We start from the raw sequence: 21,912 nt of genomic DNA, 5'->3' as shown, positions 1-21,912 counted from the left end.
TCCATCAGTGCAATTGTGATATTATAAATGATGCAATGTTCTCTTTTCACACCTCAAAAATGAAGGCCGAAATTGAATCAGAAATAATTGCACTTTTACTTTCTATTGTCTTCTTTTAAAAAGAGTTATGAAAGCATCTTTTGTGACATTTTTACTGATTTTTTTTTTTTTGTCAGTTGGTTTCAAAGTTTCCATATTGTAATTTACACGTGTTCGTGCTTCTTCACCCTCAGCAGGATAGTGTATCCTGCTGATTCTGCTTCATTATCATCAGTGGAAAGTAGATGTCAGAATCCAATTCTAAATATGTTTTCTATGCCAATCTTTTAAAATTTATATTTGAACCATAAATCTAGCAAAGTAGACATACGCAAATTTTTATCATTTAACTAGGATGAAAATTTTGTTTCTATTGATATATCTGAATTGTTCAACAATGGTAAGGATTCCACTAAATTCAGAAATATCAGAATTAGATTGGACAGCTTTTGACAGAAATAACTTCAAAGCTAAATTTGTAGGTATTATCACTGATATTAAAGTTCTGTGACTTGCTTCTTTGGTGATTTCTTCAAATGGACTCAGGAACTAGATATGTTTTTAAACAAGTCCCCATTGGTAAGTTGTTAAGGTAGGAATCTTATCAAACAGCACACATTACAAGAGCTTTTCGTTGTTCTTAATTTATTTTTAGCATATAATATGTTGAATTCCACCATTTGGTCACATCTTGAATGAGTTTGTTTTTCCAAATTTAGCTGATCCTGTATTTCAGTTAATTCGCTAATTGATAATAGAAAACAGTTAAAGTGAGGAACCATATTTCTGTTCGATGTAATGGTTGTCTACACAGCCTGAGTTACAATGTATGATAGTTATTCTAAATCACATTCACTGACACCAGCAACCATATTTGTTTCCGAATCCCGCAAGACTAAGAAAACTTTATTGAAGATTTTATACTCATCCAGAACATTGTGCAATTCTTCACTTATTACTCTATATATTAAATGGAGAATCGGCGCCAGAGTGCATCCCATGCCAAGAGACACTCACAGTAAAACATATCCTAGTTGGGTGTGATGACCTCGCCCCAACTAGAAAATTATATTATACAGAAAGCAATATGGAGGACCTTTTTGAAAAGGTCAACTCAACAAATATTCTAGCATACCTAAGGAAAGTAAATTTATATAAGAAAATTTAAGGAAATTTAAAGTCACCCAAATATATACATCCATGTATAAATACAACATTTAATTTCTTCGTTCAATTTTATAAGAAAAGGGAGGAAAGGCTGAAAAAGCCCCCCCCCCAATAAAAAATAGTTTTAAAAAAAAAAGAAAAAAAAAAGGACTCCGGCATTAAATGACCACATAGGTTGATATGCCGTAAAACCAATCAATCAATCAATCAATCAATCAATCTTCACTTATTATTGCACCTGTGTGTGCTCCAGGGGATGGAACAACTCTAAGCACATCTCTGGACTGTTTAACGTATTTTAAAAACCAATGACCTGTCAAACTCAGAAAGGGAGCATTATCTGTTGTAGCTATCTAAATGTCTGTAGTTCATAAAATGATAATTTTAGCAAGAAAACTGTTGAATTTTTGTTTTACTTTTATAAATTATTTTACAGTGAAATACTTTTGTGATGGAATACTGTAATTTGAACAAAGTGTTGCAATAAGCCTATTTAATCCAATGTCAGATGTTACAAAATATGGTTGAACATATACAGCAATCATTTCTCTTATCAGATAATGGATCTCTTATGACCTGTGATCATTAATATCCCAAATTTTCTTTTTGGCCAATATTGATTCTATAATAGTTTGGTGTTAAGTTGGAGGTTCGTAGTTGCTGCCACTTGTTCCTGGAATGTCTGTCCCTGAATATTCATTTTGTTTCTATTTCTGCAACTTTTGCTTCTTTCGAATGAACATTTCTAAGATGGTTTAACATATTAGTCGTCGTAAAAGTGTTTGTTGATTTGCCACCCTTTGGTGTGATGGTTTGACATAACTTTCAAACAAGTATTCTTATTCTTGGGATTGATATCAAAATATTTCCAACAGAAACTGGTTGCCATAATGGTTGAAGGTTGTTCTCAATATTTCGTTAATTTTTTACATATTGAAATCACATATCTAACTAATATTTTATCTCAATAAAATATACATTACCTAAACCATAAAAATATATATGTAATGCTAGTAAGAGTTCAAAAATGAGGAACAAGAGTATGATTGATGAAGAATGCTTTATTTTCGGTTTGCACATCATCGCAATATACTGTACAATTCCTCAACGTGAAAACTGCAATATAATTTTTTTGACAGTGATTTAAAGTAAAAAAAAAAAAATGTTAATTCGACATTTGCCTCAAATTCAGTGCAGTTGTAAAAGTCTACATGTTAACAGCACGTCATACCTGTTATTTGATAATATGGTGTAGACAATGCATGTATCTCCAATAAATTTTCACTGGCAAACAAAATTTGTCTTCGTTTACTATAGAATTAATATTAGTATCATTTTTGACAACAAAATTTGCTGATAAATCAACATTAAAAAATTTATTTATTAATTGACCGATTAATCGGTAATCGGTCGATTATCAAAGGTTGATTAATTAGTAATTGGCCAATTTGATAATCAGTACATCATTAATCATCACTGATATATATATATATATATATATATATATATATATATATATATATATTTGTATATTTTGACAGCATTAGACAGAGCAGTCTTTTTAATTTCAGCAGGCATATTATATAGAATGGTGCCCAAAAGTTGTTGTTCGGCCATATTTTTCTCAAGTGCTTTCTATCAATTAAAAAGGAATATATATATATATATATATGTATAAATGGGATAAAAATCAAAGATGGCATAAATATCATAAAGCACGCTGCAACTACTCTTTGGATTTATATAATCATGCCCAATTAGCTTTCTTTTGGTTAAAACTTCCTCTCCGAAATCTTTGACTAAACTAATTAGTATAACCTCTTGCATAGTTGTACGACTTATTTGTCTCTTAACTACACATTTTCTTGTGGCGCAATTTTTTTCTCTTAACAGCTCAGTCCCTTTTGGTGAAATTATTTGAGACAATTATGGTTGACACCTGACCCAAAGTGCCCTGACTTAGTTGTATTTTCTCCTTTTTATCATAGTACGGTTTGACCTTATGATTTATGTTCATTGACTTACGACTTATACTTTGCACTAATCTACTTCATTTGTAAATTGGACCATGAGAAACCCCACTACTAACTTCCATATAACTTCCATCTCTCGGTAACATTCCAACACTGAGGAATTAGATTCGTTGTCTGAATTTTCTCTGCAAATTTCAAATTTGTCATCATCTACATCTTCCATTTTTATATTTGAGAATTATAAGTACCTTATATGCTAAGGGAAACTTATTTTCTACCACAGCAGTGATGCAACCACTGTGACTTTTTTTTTCATAAAGAGCTAAGATTAAATTATAAGATTAAATTAACATAAAGTGTCTTACTTGATCACTAAGCAATTTTATTTTCCATTAGTTTTTGAAATTAAAAATGACTTTAAAGATTAATATTTCTGTGTTTGGAATTAGATTTATAAGAATTCGAGTAACAAAATAATGAAAAATAAAGGCACCAGGCAAGATTTAAAAACTTACAAAAAAAAAATCCCTCAGCTTAACCAGTGCTAAGAATTGATAAGGGTTATTGCAAGTACATTACGTTAGTGTGGAGATTTGATGAAGTGTTTACTTAAGGGGGCGGTTCATTAGGAATTTGTTAATGTTGGACTTGAACACATCCAAGTTGTAGTCAGGTGGGAAGCAGGCAGACAGAAGAGAGTTCCACAGGCGTGCAGTTCTAAGAAAGAAGCTTTGTTCATGGAATCCACGTTTTGATTTAGGCACAGATAAAGAGTGGGGGAAATTTTTTTAATACGGACCAGAGTGCCCCTTTTTCAAGAACTTGGTTCCCTCTATAGATCATAACAGATAAACAAATCCAGCCTTTTTTTTGTTAAGATCAAAGTGTAGTATGTTATCTTAAAATTCTATCCTCCAAAGCATAACCTCCTCCACTCTTCACAGAAATTAAGTTATAAAAAATATGGTTTACCACCGCTATAATGATTTATACATTTCACGTAGCACAAAGAAAAGCAATAAATATGACAAATGTAAGTTATGAATTTTATATGTCGATTGAATGAGTAATTACCTCAGCAAAAAAATTATATAAATTACTAATACATCAGTCTTACAATAACCAATCACCAAAAACGCTTACATACCCAACACCCAACAAAAAAAAAACAAAAAAAAACAAAACAATCAGTATAACCTGGTACCAGATTGCAAAACAATGAAAACAAGTTTAGAAAAAAAATTAAAAAACGTAAATCTATATATAATCATATGTGTGTGCACGTGAAACTTGATATTTAGGAGATTCAGACCTGTGGAACAAATTCGATTTATATAGTTATACTAGACCACCCATGACCCGTTGGGTCAGTACGTTATATTAGCTATGGAATTCATGTATGAGCGTGACACTTGTGGCATAAAGAAAATGGTTTTTTTTTACATAACAGAAGCATTTCTATGAAAGTATATTAAAATAAAAAAAGAATATAGATAGATTTCTATGAGTCGTTCTGTTTATTATAATTGTTATTTTTTTTTAAATTACAGTTACTGAATTATAAGTGGTTGGTCATACTTATAGGTAAATGTGCACTGAACAGGTATCATAATCCTTATTATAGTTAAATTCAAATTTTGATATATCATCTTTTAAATGAAATTGTTAGTTGAAAGTACAGAATAATAAAAAAAACACTCTCCACATGTTAATAATGGCTTTTTAAATAGAAAATGAAAATAAAATGTAACTTTTTTCATTTAATTTAAGCAAACATTCAGTACCCATTGTGTAAAGGAAAACACTATTTAATGTAATAGAAATGTGTGCATTTACCGATTCAGCTTTCCGTTTGGAAATGTAAGCAGACGACTTTAAAAAACATGGGAAGAAGAAAAAGAAATTTTTTTGTAATAACGCCCTCTAGTAAAAAGGTCTGCATTAGTTAAGGGGGATAACTCTATCCAGTTTTACATCGCTCCCTTTTTCTCTCTCTCACACATACACGTAACTATTTCTCGGGTACGTAACGAAAACAGAGGGAGTAGGAGTGTTGAAATCTATTAGAGGGAAAGTGAGAGGTGTTTTCTTTCCATAAATTGTATAGGGTAATATTTCATATTATTAATAGATTCATAGATAAATAGATTTTATAATATATATTATAATTATCTATGAATCTATGTATTATTTGTATATATAAATAACTATTTGATCAAATTAAATGAAATTGTTTGTATTAAAAGCGATATAAAAATTCCGGAATTGGAATAACGGATTGAAGACGTTGCTATTTACGCATGCGCAACCGGATGTTGAAAACCGGAAATCTGATTGCAAACATACAAGATCCATAGACTTTTAGTATTATATAGATAGATTTTCAGTGTTTCATTTTACTTGTCGAAGTTCTCAGAAATTAAGCCCCCCCCCTTTTTCCTGGGGCTAACATTTGATCTCTATATGAGAAGGGGTGTATTTTGCTGGTTGTCAGGTTAGTCGGGAGTATGTATGTCAAGGATGGGGGGACACAAGTGCTAGGAGTTCATCAAAGTACATTCCATTAAAGTATTTGTAAAACAGATGGGACAGAGGTTGTAGCCTGATTGATAGTGCGGGACCTTTACTACAGGGTCTCTTCGTCTGGTACTCTGCTTGATGCACGAAATCAATTTGCCATGCTATTGGTTTCAGCTTATATTCAGGCTTTTTTTTGCTAAATTATGGCAGTAAAAGATGATTTGGTGAATTTAATACATACCTAAAGTGTTCTTTGCCCATCGATTCCACGGGACTGTTCAAGTCACAATGTGGTAATGATAGGATTTTACCATGACATTAAAAGAAATTGGAATCTTAGGAAGATCCCCATCATTCCAGTTATTATGGCAGTAAAAGATGATTTGATGAATTTTTTTAACATAGGGCATATGAGTGCGTGGGAAAATATCAGCAACAGCAAAGGATAGCTGGCTTGTGAAGAGATTATCAGCAGCAGTAGCCGAAAAAAGTTCATATGCAAATTAGGAAGTGTGCGTGAGGAGAAAAAAATGCAGCACGTGGTCAGAAGAAATAATGCTTTTGCAGAATTTGACAATCAAAACTGTCAATCAGACGAACTTCAAAACAAACAAACCAAAAAAAATACAAGTACAATTTTTTTTTATTTTATTTTTTTTAATTACATTTTCACCCCAAACAAGGCATATTGCCACTTTGATGTAGGGGGCTACTATCAGGGACATAAGCATCAAGGGCACTATGTAGGGAGTTGGGCAGCAAGATGTCGGTTCACGTTACACTTGAACTTCTGCATGTCAGTACAATATGGAAAGCAGAGACCCGGAAGGGAATTCCAAAGTCTAGCAGTTCTGGGGTAAGAAACTACTGGAGTAGAAGGCTTTCTTACATCTAGGGATCTCAACTGCGAAGGGGTGGGATTTTGCTGCTTGTCGGGTTTGTCGGGGGTATTTACGTCAAGGGGAGTACAAGTGCTTGCAGTTCGTCAGAGCATTCACCGTTAAAGTACTTGTAGAACAGGCAGAAGGATGCAACATTTCTTCGATGGAACAGAGGCTGAAGCTTAGATGACAGTTCAGGACCTATCAGGTTGGCGACTCTCTTTTTTGGCGAATGGTGACCTTACCTTCAGGCGTTAGTAGCTTTCTAGCATGGTAGAGAGAACCTACCTTCTTCACAGCGGTCCTGGCAATGCTCTCAATGTAATTGTTCCAACTCATGTTTCCTGTGAACGTTAGGCTGAGGAGTTTAAAAGATGTACTTTCAGATAAAGAGTCATTGGCCATTGCTATTGATGGTAGAGAAGGTTTCTTGTAATTATTGAAGGAAACAAGTTTAGTCTTGGCAGCATTGAATGTGACCATCCATTTTTGTCCCCATTCCACTACAGATCAGAGGTCATCCTCTAGTGTTTCTGCCATTTCTTTAGATATGTGTTCATTTGTTTTCCTGTCATGCCTGTTATAGGGTGTGGTGTCATCAGCATATGTACCCATGTTACATAACGGAGGGAGAAGAAACGGATTTGGACTTTTACACTTTACTTGAGGGATACTGGTACCCTGGTGATGACGTGTCCATTTTACTAATGAAGAGAAGAAGTTTACGACGATGAGAGAGAGAGAGAGATTACAAGTGTTAAGAGACGAGGGTTCGGGACCCAAGATCCCTTAAACCGTTTGTCTAGTCGTTAGGACACTTGTTGTGGATGTATGTGTTTATATATAGAAGTTCATACCTGGTTCCGCTGCTCTGGGAGAGTCTTCAACTGGGTGGAGCTCTCTTGCTGTTTTCGCCGGAATACACAAGATGAAGACAGATGTTGGGTTTTCAACCTTTTATTCTCCCAGGCATGATCTGCAGATGTCGCCATCGATGGTCTCCACTGTGGGTACCTACCACGTCCCACGTCTGGGGCGCACATCTCCCCCTTACTTAGGAGAGAACCATTTTAGACTTCTGCTCGGCTCGGCATTTTCTGAGAGACTCAACGTTTCACCAACCTTGCCACGTAGCATCACATGACATCCGGTTAGATGAAACGTCACTTCCTGCAACGTGGATTAACTACAAAAATATCTCTCTGACCTCCTTCCACCCTCTCCCTCTCTCTCTCGATCTACTATCTAATAGAGACACAGAGAGAGAAAATAGAGAGAGTATGAAAGAGCCAGAGAGAGAGAGAGAGGAGAGATGCTCTTTAACACCCATCTCGCAGATAACTTTGTCAGGGAGGTCATTTATGAATATTAGGAATAATAGAGGTCCAAGGATAAACCCTTGAGGCACTCCCGCATTTATATCATATTGTTTAGATGTACGAACATCGAGGACAACCTGGATTTTTCTCTTATCTAAGAAGGATTTAATTATGTTAAGTATTCTTCCAGTGATACCGTATGATCTGATTTTCCTGAGAAGACCTTCATGCCATACCCTGTTAAAAGCCTTAGATATATCTAGAGCTACCGCTCTGCCCTCCCCTGCTTTGTCAAGTGAATTGTATATACGTTCTGAGATTACAGTTAGGATGTCTACTGTAGAACGGGCTTGCCTAAATCCATATTGCTGGTCAGTCAGAAGTTTAGCATCTGTAAGGTGATGGACTAGAGCTTGGTTAATTATGGCCTCAAATATTTTGGCGACAAGTGGGAGGAGGCTAATAAGGCGATAATTTAATGGGTCAGTTCTTTTGTCAGAATTCTTGAAAACTGGTACTACAGAAGCAGTTTTCCAGCAGTCCGGAAAGCAAGATTCATTAAGGCATTTGTTGTAAAGTTTGGAGAGAACTGGACCTACTTCGGCGGCGCACTTTTTTAATAGCACAGCCAGGATGAGATCAGGTCCACATGCTTTTGCAGTGTCAAGGTTTTTTATGATAGCATGCACCTGAGAAGGGGTGATTTCCAGATTGTCTAGTGTGGCGTCTGTCCGCAAAGGGAAGTCAGAGAGGGGGTAGTTAGCAGGGTCCAGTGTGGAGTTGGAGTCAAACCGACTGGCAAGCATGTTAGCCTTCTCGGTTGCTGAGCAAACAACCTTATGATTGTTGGCTAGTGGGGGAATTGTTGATTGCCCATTATTTACTACACTGTTGTAGATTTTCCACAAGTCACGGGTTCCTAATTTCTGTGCTTTGATGCGTTTTTTGGTGGTTTCAGTAAATACAATAAATAAAAAATAACAAAAACCGACCATAAATTTACTGAATATATATATATATATATATATATTTTTATTTTTTTTTTTTTGAGAAAAGTTGCATTTTGCATTATTTATTAACTTATTTTTTTTTAAGCAATCTATATATCTATAAAAGTGAATGTGTCTGTACATTTCCCTACACAATAACTCTGTCAATTTTTAGTCTACAGACTCGAAATTTGATATACAGGGTACTGAGATTCGGGAAAATCGATGTGATCAGTTGTTGGCCAGAAATTTGGCGATTAAAGGGTCAAAGTTCAATGATTTGACCTTTGAGAAATCTACCAAACTCCTCCGACAATTTTGGATCTATGCACTTGAAATTTTAGATATAGGTTCCTTGGACATGGATCTAAATTAATAACTTGATTTGAGCCAAAAACAATAAATTTTAAGAGGTCATAATAAGGGTCAAAGTTTAAAAAAAAATTACCTCTGCGGTCTCTTCCAAATTACTCAGACAATTTCTGGTCTAAATATTTGAAATTTTACATAAAGGGTATTCAGAGATAGGGCAAGCTTTTTCATCAGTTTGGGTCAAAAAATTTTAGTTACCAATACATAAATGTATGTATGTATGTCTGTTTGCATATCTGCCTTAAACTTTCAATAGAGGTGACGAATTTTACCAAGATCAGTATCGTTTTAAAGTTCGACCTTTCATACGACTAATATAGAAAAATTGGCTAAAAACATTAATATCTTCCCCTTCAACTAGGCACTTTTCTACAGGGGGGGTCACTTTTTTCGCCAATATTTTTTTAAAGTTATACTCTCTTTTAGATTGTCTAGCCTTAATTTAAAAAAATGTCGCTTCCGGTTTGTCGGTGGTCGTAACAGCATAAACGTTAGGTTTTACCCCGTTCTTTTCACCCTTAGCGGTACGGGTTCGAGCCTGTCTTCCTACTACCAGTTTTTTTTTTTTTTTGCTCAACATACACATTCCAAACACCCGGGCAACGCTGGGCTGAAATGCTAGTTTATTTATCAACAAATATTGTGTTTCTTAAGAAAAGTTGAATTTTATTTTAAACGGTTAAATCGTTAGGTGAAAGTACAGTTATTTCAAGAAAACTTACATTTTTGGGGGCTTTTTAAAGAAAATTTTCAGTAAACTTCTACATACTTTTTATGTGGGTCGTTGTTGCTTTCATTGCGGGGTCTACAAAATGCAAACTATGATTCACAGTCAAATGGTGGAATCCTTCTCCTCCAACTTTGTTGTAAGCCTTCCAACAATCGGATATGACCATGGTCTTCAGCAGAATATATTTGTTTATTATTGGAAGGAGGGTCTCAGCATTTCCGGTTGGTACAGTGACCAAGAAACCCTCCTTATCAGTGATGTCATAGGTGCCAAAGACCCAGAACGATTCGAGGAATCTCTCAACGTTATATTTCTTTCAGTTGAAGAGAGACTCGTCTATTTCAACTGTGTCCTGGACCTCTGATCTGCTGCGGATTCCTAAGGAAATACTCCTGGCAGATTTCTCTGATAAAGTTCTTCCGGTCTGTATATGTGCGCTCTGAAACAATACCGCATTTGCTTTGCATGTTCTTCAGGGTAGCCATTTTGTACGCCCACAAATAAATGATTTTTATGATTGTGGAAATCTACAAGTTGGATCAGGCAAAAAAAACGATCCTGTGTGCAAGGAGATCCATTATCTGCATCTCCACAAGAAACCATCCTTAACACACGGTCTTTATTTCAGTCTTGTATCTCATTTGTGTTTCTTCTCTTGACAATAAACAATTGTCTGCTCCGATGTTTGCATTTCTTTTTCTAAAGAACATAAATTCATTCCCGTGCCTGTCATTATCGTTTTCGAGTTTGAAACTAAATTTGGTTTTGTTTTGGGTTTTTTTTTTTTTTTTTTTTTTCATTCAATTTCTTGCAATTCGAAAGTCGTCTGCTTCCATTTTAATAGTGCTTTTTCATTGGCTGATCAAACACTCAGCCATAGAATTGAATAAATAAATAAATAAACAGAAAAAATACCCCCTACCATCACCCAAAAAATAATTTTACAATTATTATTTTTTAATAAAAAAAAAAAATTTTGATTTAGACTTTCAACTTTTGAACAAGCTCAGCTTAATCTGGTGATTGCACGTCGAGCCTGAACTATAATTGTAAGAAAATCCTGAGGATCCAGGTAAAACAAAAAACACGCTATCAACTTGCCCACAGTAGAATTTTCACAGCCCTTTGTTCTATTATTGTTGCTAAGCGATGACACGGAAAAAATAGCTTTACCGATGATAGATGAATTAAAATAACAGTTTCGATTAGCGATTATCGGTAATTATCGGGGATATTCTAAGACAAAACTTAATTAAGATCACTCCCAGACTTATTCACTAAAGTTCTGTAAATTTTAAAGAAAATTTGTTCAACGATTTCGGAGTCTGTAAGGAATGAACTCACACACACACACACACAGACAAAGTTGCATATATATAATTGTAGAGATATATATACCAAGGTTTTATATAAAACCCAGTTTTTATCTTTTCACTACCAATGCTCTGATCCCCACTTGGCCCTAATTGATATGAATGGATCTCATCTAAAAGAGACTCCCTGTTTTGACAAACTTCTGGGGCTGACTTTTATTCCTGACCTGAAATAGAAGACTTACATCAAATCTGTTGCTAATATTGCTGGAAAAATGGTTGCATCATTCTACTGCTTTAGAAGGCATCTAACATTCGACGCAATCCTCTATTTGTATAAAAGCCAGATCCGTCCTAAAATGGAGTACTGTTGCCATATCTTGGCAGGAGCTGCTCGGAGACTCTATCCTTCTTTGACAAAGTTCAAAACTGGCATCGCACTCTAGTAGGTGATGCCCTTTTCTCTTTCCTGCAACCTGTTTCCTATAGAAGAGATGTTGCGAGTTGGTTTCTCCACTATCATTATTTTCATAGCAAGTGCTTGTCTGAGCTTCAATCTATAGTCTCTCCCATGCCAAACTTTAAAAAAAAAGCACTCATCTAACTGAAACCACTATCAACAATTTCTCCCACTAAATCCTGGCCCTGTCGGTGGGGCATTAGAATACGCTGACTGCCCCCCTGCAGAGGGTAAAAGTCTCTCAATGGGGGTCCTGGATATGACCTTAAACTATATCCAGTGGTGAGGCCCCAGCTTGTGGGCTTTGGGGAGTGTGGAGTCACCCTTTAATTACCATTGCTCCCAGGTCCACTCTGACCCGGAGTGGTAGTACCTGTTAGGGTCCCAACTATGGGTTAAATAGAAACCGACGTGAAAACAACAAATATATTCTATTAAAAAAAAATTTCTTCCAAATCTTTGGATTCGGCATTAAATAACCCGAAAAGGGTTGATATGCCATAAACCAACCAACCAACCAACCAACCCACTAAATCCACTGGCTAAATCTAAACGCAAATTCCATGAACAGGGTTTCTTTACTAGGAGAGAAAAATACACCATGTGGTTGAAGGAGAAGCAAAGTGCACACCAGGAAAGATGGGCGTGTAAAAAAAGTGTAGCATCGGATTTTTATTTAATTCCTGTTTTGTTTGTTTGTTCCTGTGATGTACGTCGGTTTAAAATCATCTGAATTATACTTAAAACCTTGGTTATTGCTATTTGATGCAAGGGGATCAGTCCACTGATGGCGGCCCACGGTTACAAATTCAGAATAGCAACATCTTTTTTTTTTTTTTTAATTCCATTTTCACCCCAAAGTGTCATTTTGATGTAGGGGGTTACTATCAAGGACATCTGATGAACTGCAAGCACTTGTGCCCCCACGACGCAGACACCCTCGACAAACCCGACAGGCAGCTAAATCCCACCCCCACACAGTAGAGATCCCTAGATGTAAAAGATCTTTCTACTCCAGTAGTTTCTTCCCCAGAACCGCTAGACTCTGGAATTCCATTTCAGGATCCTGCTTCCCTAACTGTACTGACATGCAGAAGTTCAAGTGCAATGTAAACCGACATCTTGCTGCCCAAATCCCTACATAGTGCCCCAATAGTTGCTGACCCTGATAGTAGCCCCCTACACCAAAGTGGCAATGTGCCTTGTTTGGGGTGAAAATGTAATAAAAAATAAAAAAATAAGTTGTAGAAATACTATATAGGGAGTTGAGCAGCAACATGTCTGTTCACATTACAATTGAACTTCTGCATGTCAGTACAGTTGGGAAAGTAGAATCTCAGAAGGGAGTTCCAAAGTCTAGCAGTTCTGGGGAAGAAACTATTAAAGTTAAAGCTTTCTTACATGTAGGGATCTCTACTATGAAGGGGTGGGACTTTGCTGCTTGTTGGATTTGTTAGGGAAAATTACATCGAGGGGGTACGAGGGCTTGTAGTTCGTTGGAGCATCCAATATTAAAATACTTGTAAAACAGGCAGAGGGATGCAACATTTCATCGATGGGACAGAGGCTGAAGGTTAGAGGACAGTTCAGGACCTATCAGGTCAGAGAATTCAATATCACCAGATTTATTATGTCAGTTGATAAGTATGCTAACAAGCTGAATGGGATACTTTGATTGGCTGATTATGTTGCTTGAAAATTTGCTTTGATACAATTTTAGACTAGATTTTGGAGTATTATGTTTTTTCTAAACAGTAAGTAAAAAAAAATACTTGAGCTGAGATCAAAACCTAAAGACAGTGAGTCAAGTACAATAACCATTAGGCCAGCTTGACATGATATTTACAAAGTGTTTTCAACCCTACTTATTCTTAATAACAATTCATGCATGCGCATTTGTGAAACAGTTGACAAAGAGATAAAAATCCCCCACCCCTCCAGTAACGATTTTTCAATTTTAACCCCTTAGCAGCTTATTTTTTTGGATGAAAACTGATTAAAAAGTTTTCCACATATCTGAATACCCTATATACCAAATTTCAAGTCTGTAGATCAAAACTTCATTGAGCATATAGGTTAAGAAGAGTCCTCACACACATTCTCATTTTCACTATTATATATATACTAGCAGTTCAGCCCGGCTTTGCTCGGGCCCTATGTACTGTTCATAACTTTATGTGCATATGTATATATTAAAATGTGTGCATATGTACCGTAATGCCTTTCTATATAATAGACTTCCTTAACTACCATAGAGAAAAGTTGGTAGAGATCGCAGACGTCAAATTTTTTTTAACTTTGACCCCAATTTTGACTCCCTTAACCTTTATTGTTTTGGGCTCAAATCAAATTAAAATGTTTGACCCGTGTCCAAGTAACTTACATCTAAAATTTCAAGTGTTCAGACCCAAAATTGGCAGAGGATTTTGTTAGAGTCCGTAAAGGTCAACTCTGTAAACTTTGACCTCTTGGCAGCCAAATTTTTGCCCAAAAACTGATTAAAAAACTTCCTGCATGTCTGGATACCCTTTATGTAAAATCTCAAATGTTTAGACCCAAAATTGTCTTAATAATTTGCTAGAGACTGCAAAGGTAAAATCTTTGGAACTTTGAACCCTTGGGAGCAAAAAAAAAAAAAAAACGATTAAAATCAAATTATAAAGTTAGATCCATGTCCAAATAACCTATATTTAAAATTTCAAGTTAGACCGAAATTGGCGGAAGAGATTGGTAGAGTTCTCAAAGGTCAAATCGTTGAACTTTGACCCGTTAAAAGCCAAATTACTGGTTGAAAACCGATTAAAAAGATTTTCCTAAATCTCAATAACACTTATGTCAAATCTTGAGTCTGTAGACTAAAAATTGACAAAGTTATTTAGTAGGGAAGTGTACATAGATAGACATTTTCACTTTTATAGATATATAGATAGATAGATAGATAGATAGATAAATAATACTACCCCATATGAAAATTGACTGCCAGAGCCATCTAGCTGTAGAAATTCAAAGCAAAGGGGAGATAATTCAATTAACACCTAGTGATTGACCGGCGCTTTTGATCTTGATAAATAAGCAGCTTATTATTGAAAAAAAATTTTAGACGAAGCAAGCCAAGAGAATTTAAGAAAACATTTTTACTATATTGATTGATTGAATTTATAAGTTTTTTTTTTCATTTTTGATTTTGATTTATCGTTTATCTTTGATTTTTTTTTAATTTTATTCATTTTTTTTTAATTTTATTTTTATTTTTTTTTTCAAACAGAAACTGGAACAAATGGTACCTAAAAGGTCAGTGCTGAGCAGAGAATGACTGGCCAGGTGTGCATATGATGGCAGCATGTAGGAAACGGGAGGTCACCAGTGTGAGACATGCGGGGACAACCTTTCTGCCATCTCTATTCACCAATGACAACATCCAGGCGAGCGGTACCAAAGAGCACCCATCCACCATCATCAACACTATCACCACTACCACCACCGCCCACAAACCCGCCCCTTCCTACCAGTCGATCATCATGCCGCCAGCCTTCACAGAGTGCCACATCCATCTCGGCCACAACCCTAATCAGATAGATGACGAAAAAGCAAGCCATCACCTCCAAGAGTCATCAGCTTCTCACAACGCGCAGACCCACGATCCGAGCCTCTTAGAAGTGACCTCGGCAGACAGGGTCTCTTCGTCCAGTGCTCTCCTCTATTCTTCACCACAACCAACGCTCGATGCCTCTCCGTCTTCGTCATCCTCTTCTACGCCTGCTATCATGGGGATGGATGCATTGACCAGCCAAGAAGTGGCTAGCGGCCTGCTACAGACGGAAAGTGACTTGGATGCTGGAAACATTTCCGACCGAGATTATTCTGATGGCAAAGGTTAATTTTCCTATCATTATTCTCTCCTAAAATTTTCCCAGTCTAATAATTGTTCCTACAAGAATCTATTAATAGAAATCGAACTTTTATAGTTATGGATGTGCCAAATAACCTAAAATTTTATCCATCTCTCCTGATCCCTAACCCAGTCTGCAGCTAGGGATTTTATCCTCGGCCCCCAAAATTGAAAGAGATTAGACCATTCCTGTAATGACCTGGTATCTGTGGACTGATAGTTCTCTGACGTTCTAGAAAGTCCACGATCCCAGGCTTTGCTATCTCTCTTGGAGAAAAAGTTAATTTATTGCTAATCGCCTGAGGTGCCCTTACCGGGGAATGCCGACAGGGTTTTCCAGACACTTTTTGCAGGTCAAAATGCCCTCCTTGGAGGCGCTGACTTCCCAATCCCACTATCCAACCCTGGTGTCATAGTTCTTGCAATGGAAGAGAACTAAATACTCTCTCCTGAACCTTAATCCAGTCTATTAATTCTAAACCAAAAATTGGCCTTTTGGCTCGGAGCAAAGTTTAGTATCTGTTATGATATTAAACAGTTTTTTCAGTCCTCAGTCAGTGAAGAAGAAATCTTTCTAGATTGAAGCAGTTTTCATTTTTGTTCTAATCCAGATTGCCTCGTTTTGAGGAACTGGATTTTTTTCCAATTTAAAAACTAATCTTGTGTCTACCTTTATTCTCATGGGGAGGCAATCAAAATTAAATGTGTGCAATAAACAGATGAAGGAGTTGTCTTTTGGACTCTGACTTCACATGCATATTTCTTGACTATCTTTTAGAATTTTCTTCCTTGGTTCAGTTTTTTCTTAATTTTTTTTTTTTTTGTCCTCTGAAGATGATTCCATAAAGAAATAAATATATATATATATATATATATATATATATATATATATATACTAGCTGTACCCTGCCACGCGTTGCTATGGTTCAAATTGGCGCAATGGAAAAAGTTCCAAAATGAGAAAATGCATGTTTCTTATAGGTTTAATTTTCCATTTCGTATGGGTACACAGTTTTTCTTAGCTGATATAGAGATTTTTTTGGTTTGGTGACTCTTGAACATGTAACATAAATTGTATATGTGAAAAAACAGTCAGTGTGTAACTGTAAGCCACACAATTGTAAAGATTTGTTGAGCTTTGTTGATGGTTATTGCAAACGGCAATAAAATTGGAAAGAGCAATTTCCTAAAGTGTAATGGTGAATCCAGTGGAATCATATGAATGCGTGGAATGAAGATATATTCATCTGTGAAACGTCCTGTTAAGATTGTTGTTTCTATGATATTGTTTGTTAATTTTTTTTACTGCAAGCCATGTGCCATTGCAAAGCTTGGATTGGTTTATATTTTACAACATGTTAATTAGTACACCAATTTTCAATTGCAGTACATGCGGTGGAATCCCTGGCAATGGATAATTAACCACTTTATCTGCTTCCACAACAGTGTCGATGGATTTGTGTTTGACTACCTCACTTGGAATTTTAATTTGAATAGCGTTAAGTTCATGAATGTCTTTGTATTGAACTGCACGAATAGCTCATTCACTCAGTCAAGTGGAATTCGTATAATTAATTTGAATATCTGCAAAAACCTTTTAAACCAACTCTTCTTTTGATGTAATAAAATTACAGAAGTTAAGAGTTAAAGAATTTTGCCCTTAACTCGGATCAGTTGGCACTTTTCTGTACCCAATTTCCCACAAGTGATGCAAAAATTTCTGTGTGGATCGAGCAGTTTGCAACTGAATATGCATATTTTGAGGTCAGTTTAATGTTTTCACATGGCACCAAAAAGTAGAGTATTTGAGGCAAGCATTTATTTCATCTGCTGGTGTTGATTGAAGAATAACAGGTAACATTTGTCTGAAATCTCCTGCAAGCAATATTACTGCATTCCCAAATGGTCTGACATTGCCATGCAAATCTTGCAAGGATCGACCAAGAACCTCAAGTGATTTTTTGTGTACCATTGTTCAGTTATCCTATACAATAAGTTTGCATTTCTGCAATATTTTTCCCCATACTGGATGTTTTGGAGATGTCGAACATGAGATTTTTGAAAAATTGAATGTTTCAAAGTAGAATAAATAATTCTTCTACTTGGTAGCAAGGTCGCAGGTATTCCGCAAGGGCTAAGGCTATGTCATTTTGTCACCGAATGGCTGCAAAAATCAATTTAATTAGAAAGGTTTTACCAGTTACTCCTGGTGCTGTTCAAGGTTGCAGTAATTTCCAAATAACTTCTATTTTCACAGTAAGTAAATTAAGTGACTAAAATAGGATTTATCCATGTTTTGACAATGCCTTTTTCACTGTAATTAATTTAGGAAACTAAAACGGGATGAGGTATTAGAGATGGACAGATAGAGAGGAAGATATATAGTTAGAAAAGAGAAAGTGAGAGGGAAATAGAGAAAGAGAAGGAAATAGAGAGAGATAGAGTGATTGATAGATAGACAGAGATAGGGGGAGAGTTAGAAACAGAGAGGGAGTGAGACAGAGGAAAGGAGAGAGAGATAGAGGGAGAAAGGGGCTCAAAGAGAGATGGAGTTGATGATATAGAGAGAAAGATAAATTGAAAAAGGAAAAGATGGATGGAGAGAGAAAGGAAGAGAGAGGGGGAGAGAAACAGAAGGTGAACTGCACTTCACCGTTTTTTCCTCGATCAGTAGAGGAGAAATCCTTGGCAATTTTAATTTTTTATTACTATCCAGAGTACCCTTTTTTTTTTTCGGGAGCTAGATTTTCCACACATTAGAAACCGACCGGGTTATCTGTACTTTCACCTAACAATTTAATAAACAAAAAGATATTGTAAAATTTTAATTTAATGTGGAAATACTATTTTAAAAAATAGCACGATAACATAAGTGACACTTTATTTTAAATATTTACTTTCCAAAAGACTATTTGAATAAATCCACAATAAATTAAATTTTAAGTGTTGTGTAATTATTTTCTCAGCATTCAGCTCGGCAACGCTAGGAAAAGTAAAGTAAGATTTTAAATGTAGAAACATCAACAGAAAAAAAAAAAAACTACCGTTCATTTGTATTTCTTATTAAATGTTTGTAGAAAATGTCATTTTTTTGTCAAATAAATAAATTTTAAACAATTTTCGCAATAAATAATAGCAACTTTGTTAATTTTACGACTTGCCCCAGCATATTATAAACACCCCAACCTCCCCATGTTAAGAAGGGCTTCTGAGGTTTGTGGGGGTAGTGTTTAATCCGAAAGCCGTTTTTAACATGGGGAGGTTAGGGTGTTTATAATACGCTGGGGCAAGTCGTAAAAATTAAACAGCAACGTTCTTATTTTATTTATTTAAGATAAACAAAGGAATTTAAATTTTAAAAATAGGGGATGTTTTTTTTACTTATCGATTAAAATCTTGTAATTCAAGAGTCGTTGAAACAGAAGTTACTGAAAATAAAAGCAAGCAGTCTCACAGAAACGACTTACGAAAAATATTTTTATTTTATTTAATTTATAATTTGCAATATTAATTTATTTTAATAACATATAATATAATAAACATTTCTCGACTCTAAGGAAAGACTGTCTGAAAATTTCAATTAAATTGGTAATATAGAAATATCGTTTTATTGATAACTAACAAACCAAGAATTACATTTTTATATATATAGATATATTAGACATTAAGAGGAGATTATAGGTTTATATAAATACCCGTTCACATACACCTTTTACGATAAAGCTAGAACTTAGAATTAGACACAATCGAACAATTGCATCGACAACGGACAACGCCACTTGCTCGATTCTGTCTGATTCTGGGTTCTAGCTTTATCGTGAAACGTGTATGTGAACGGGTATTTATATAAACCTATAATCTCCTCTTAATGTCTAATATGTGTAGAAAAATGCGGGGATCCTTCGTAGGGACGTGATGTCCCTCAACAAATAAGGGTGTTCCGAAATCGTGTCTGAGGAGTCGGCTAATTTCAGTTAATGTGTAGATGTGATATCTGCCGCCTGCATACCAGCAGAAACTATCTTGGTTGTATATGACGGGTTGCTTGTCACATCGTAGAATGTAGAACTGGATAAAAATATAAGAATTAAAAATCGAGGCATGGCTAATAGATTGCGCTATGGCCCATAGAGTAAGGTCGTCAGTATTACACATTTAATGAGTGCGACGACCTGGGTTCGCGCCTATGTCGGAGCACGTCACTGATGAGATGCAGTACATCGAAACCCACTTTGGGTCTGGCGTTGTCCGTTGTCGATGCAATTGCTCGATTCTGTCTAATTCTGGGTTCTAGCTTTATCGTAAAAGGTGTATGTGAACGGGTATTTATATATATAGATATATATTAGAGTTGGGAGGGACAATTAATCGGAACTTTTGGGTTTGAGCCTCATTTTCGATTCCAAAATGATTCTTTTATTTTTTTTCCTAGAAATTATAAAGAAACAAACACTTTATCAGAAGAATATTTATTATAACATGAAAGTAAAAGACATGAGCCAGGATTTCTGGGTCCAATTTAATAATTTCATTGGTAACTTATGGCAAACAAAGTAAATAATCCAGAGTTCACTTACTTTTATTGCCTTAGGAAACCATTTGAAATGCTCACACTTATTTTAGGACCTAGGTGATAAAATTCAATACTGTTACCCCTCAGAGTTAAGCCACTCCTGACAAGTTTTATTTTTAAGTATTCTGGCGCCAACCTAGTCTTGTGTTGTCTGGTGTGGTCATCTTTGAAATATTCTTATGTTGTATTGTATTTATTTATTTTTTGCCACAAGTGAAAATCACATATAAAAATCTTCTAATGAGTTCATCAAAACTGGAGATAAAATAAAAGTATGGATGTTTAGAAATTTATCGAATTATAAAAAAGAAATTATATGTACATTTAAAATTACCCTCTCAATGAGATTCTACTTTTTTGGGCGATTATGTGTGAACACACTGAAAAAGAAAACAAATAATTATTGTAGAATTTAAAGTGGGTTGAGTTGCACACATAAGTTTAGCATAAAATGATCCCCCTTTTCTGGGCCATTCTAACTTTTAGGGCAGTTAACTAAATTTTTTACCACTAATCTTAAGTCTGACTATGTCATAAAACCACTCATAATCACTTTATTTTTCGCATTACCGCCCAGACTTAGGGTTAGTACTACGAAAAAAGGCAGGTTTTGTATGACTATTCACATTGTCATATTTTATACTAAATTTTGATCAGACATTAACATTAACAGATCATTAACATGACTAAGATTTTAAAACAAACAAAATTGACTACATCTCTAAAATGCTGTCTGTTTACATTAACTTTATATGCAAAACCGACTTGTTGTTGTTTTCTTTCTTTATTTTTTCAGGCCGCTTACACATAATCACTTGAAAAATGAAGAATCACATTTTTATTTTCTGGTAGATTAGCATAGGTTGTTGAATTCTAATGATAACTTTATTTCTTTTACAACAAAATGTTATAATCGCGAATTGGCGAAAAAAAAGAAAGTAAGTCGCGATAATTTGTTCAAAGTTTTCGAAGTAATCACCTAAAAAAAGTAGAATCTTATTTTTTGGTAATGGTGACTAAAAATCTGAATCTACACTTTTGTTTTATTATTATTATTATTAGTATTATTATTATTAGTATTATTATTATTAGTATTATTATTATTATTAGTAGTAGTAGTAGGAGTAGAAGTAGGCTAAGAGGTGGGAACTCTGACTTCAAACGTGGCCTTCGTTATAAAGATTTTAAGACGGTCTTGCTTCAAATCCTACTGCTGCCTTGCAGTTTTCCTTAAAAGGCTATGGAACTTCATCCAGAAAAAAAAGACGTAGTAGCGAACACGATAGTGTGAATGTCTACCTCACTGAGATTACTTTTGGCCAGAAACTGCAGCCTCCTCTGCTGCCAGTCGTTGCAGGTTCGCTCCACTGGACATGAGCATTGGAGGTTCAGAAGGTGTTTATCTGATGCACAACAGATAATACACCTAAACTGCGCAAGCAAGTTAGTAGCCAAGGTGGGAAGTCCTGTACCGAAGGATAAAGCACTGAGGCCCTGACTAGTCATCGTCAAGGCTGACGGACTGCATGATGATGATGAGGAGGAGGAGGAGGAGGAGAAGGAGGAGTAGTAGTATTTCTGCATTATATTTTTCTTTTTACAGTAAAACAAAGGAATCTAATAACCAATTCAATTTAATAATTAGAATAAGAAATATGAACATTCTTTAAAGTCTCAGAATAATTCC

General features: G+C 35.3%; 1 protein-coding gene across 1 annotated transcript in view; it reads left to right on the top strand.

The window, feature by feature from the left end:
* The window catches only part of LOC145243588 (uncharacterized), a 55,405-nt gene that overhangs the window by 14,709 nt on the left and 18,784 nt on the right, over positions 1–21,912 (top strand). The window contains exon 2 of the mRNA XM_080106578.1: positions 15,029–15,636. Within this exon, the coding sequence (XP_079962704.1) occupies positions 15,093–15,636 (544 nt within the window). The 5' untranslated portion in view covers positions 15,029–15,092. The remainder of the gene's footprint in view (positions 1–15,028; positions 15,637–21,912) is intronic.

Source organism: Euprymna scolopes, chromosome 22, assembly GCF_053919585.1.
Source record: "Euprymna scolopes isolate OS-2025 chromosome 22, ASM5391958v1, whole genome shotgun sequence".
Lineage (NCBI taxonomy): Eukaryota > Metazoa > Mollusca > Cephalopoda > Sepiida > Sepiolidae > Euprymna > Euprymna scolopes.
Note: the sequence above shows the minus strand (reverse complement) of the source record. Positions and strands in the feature narration are given on the sequence as shown.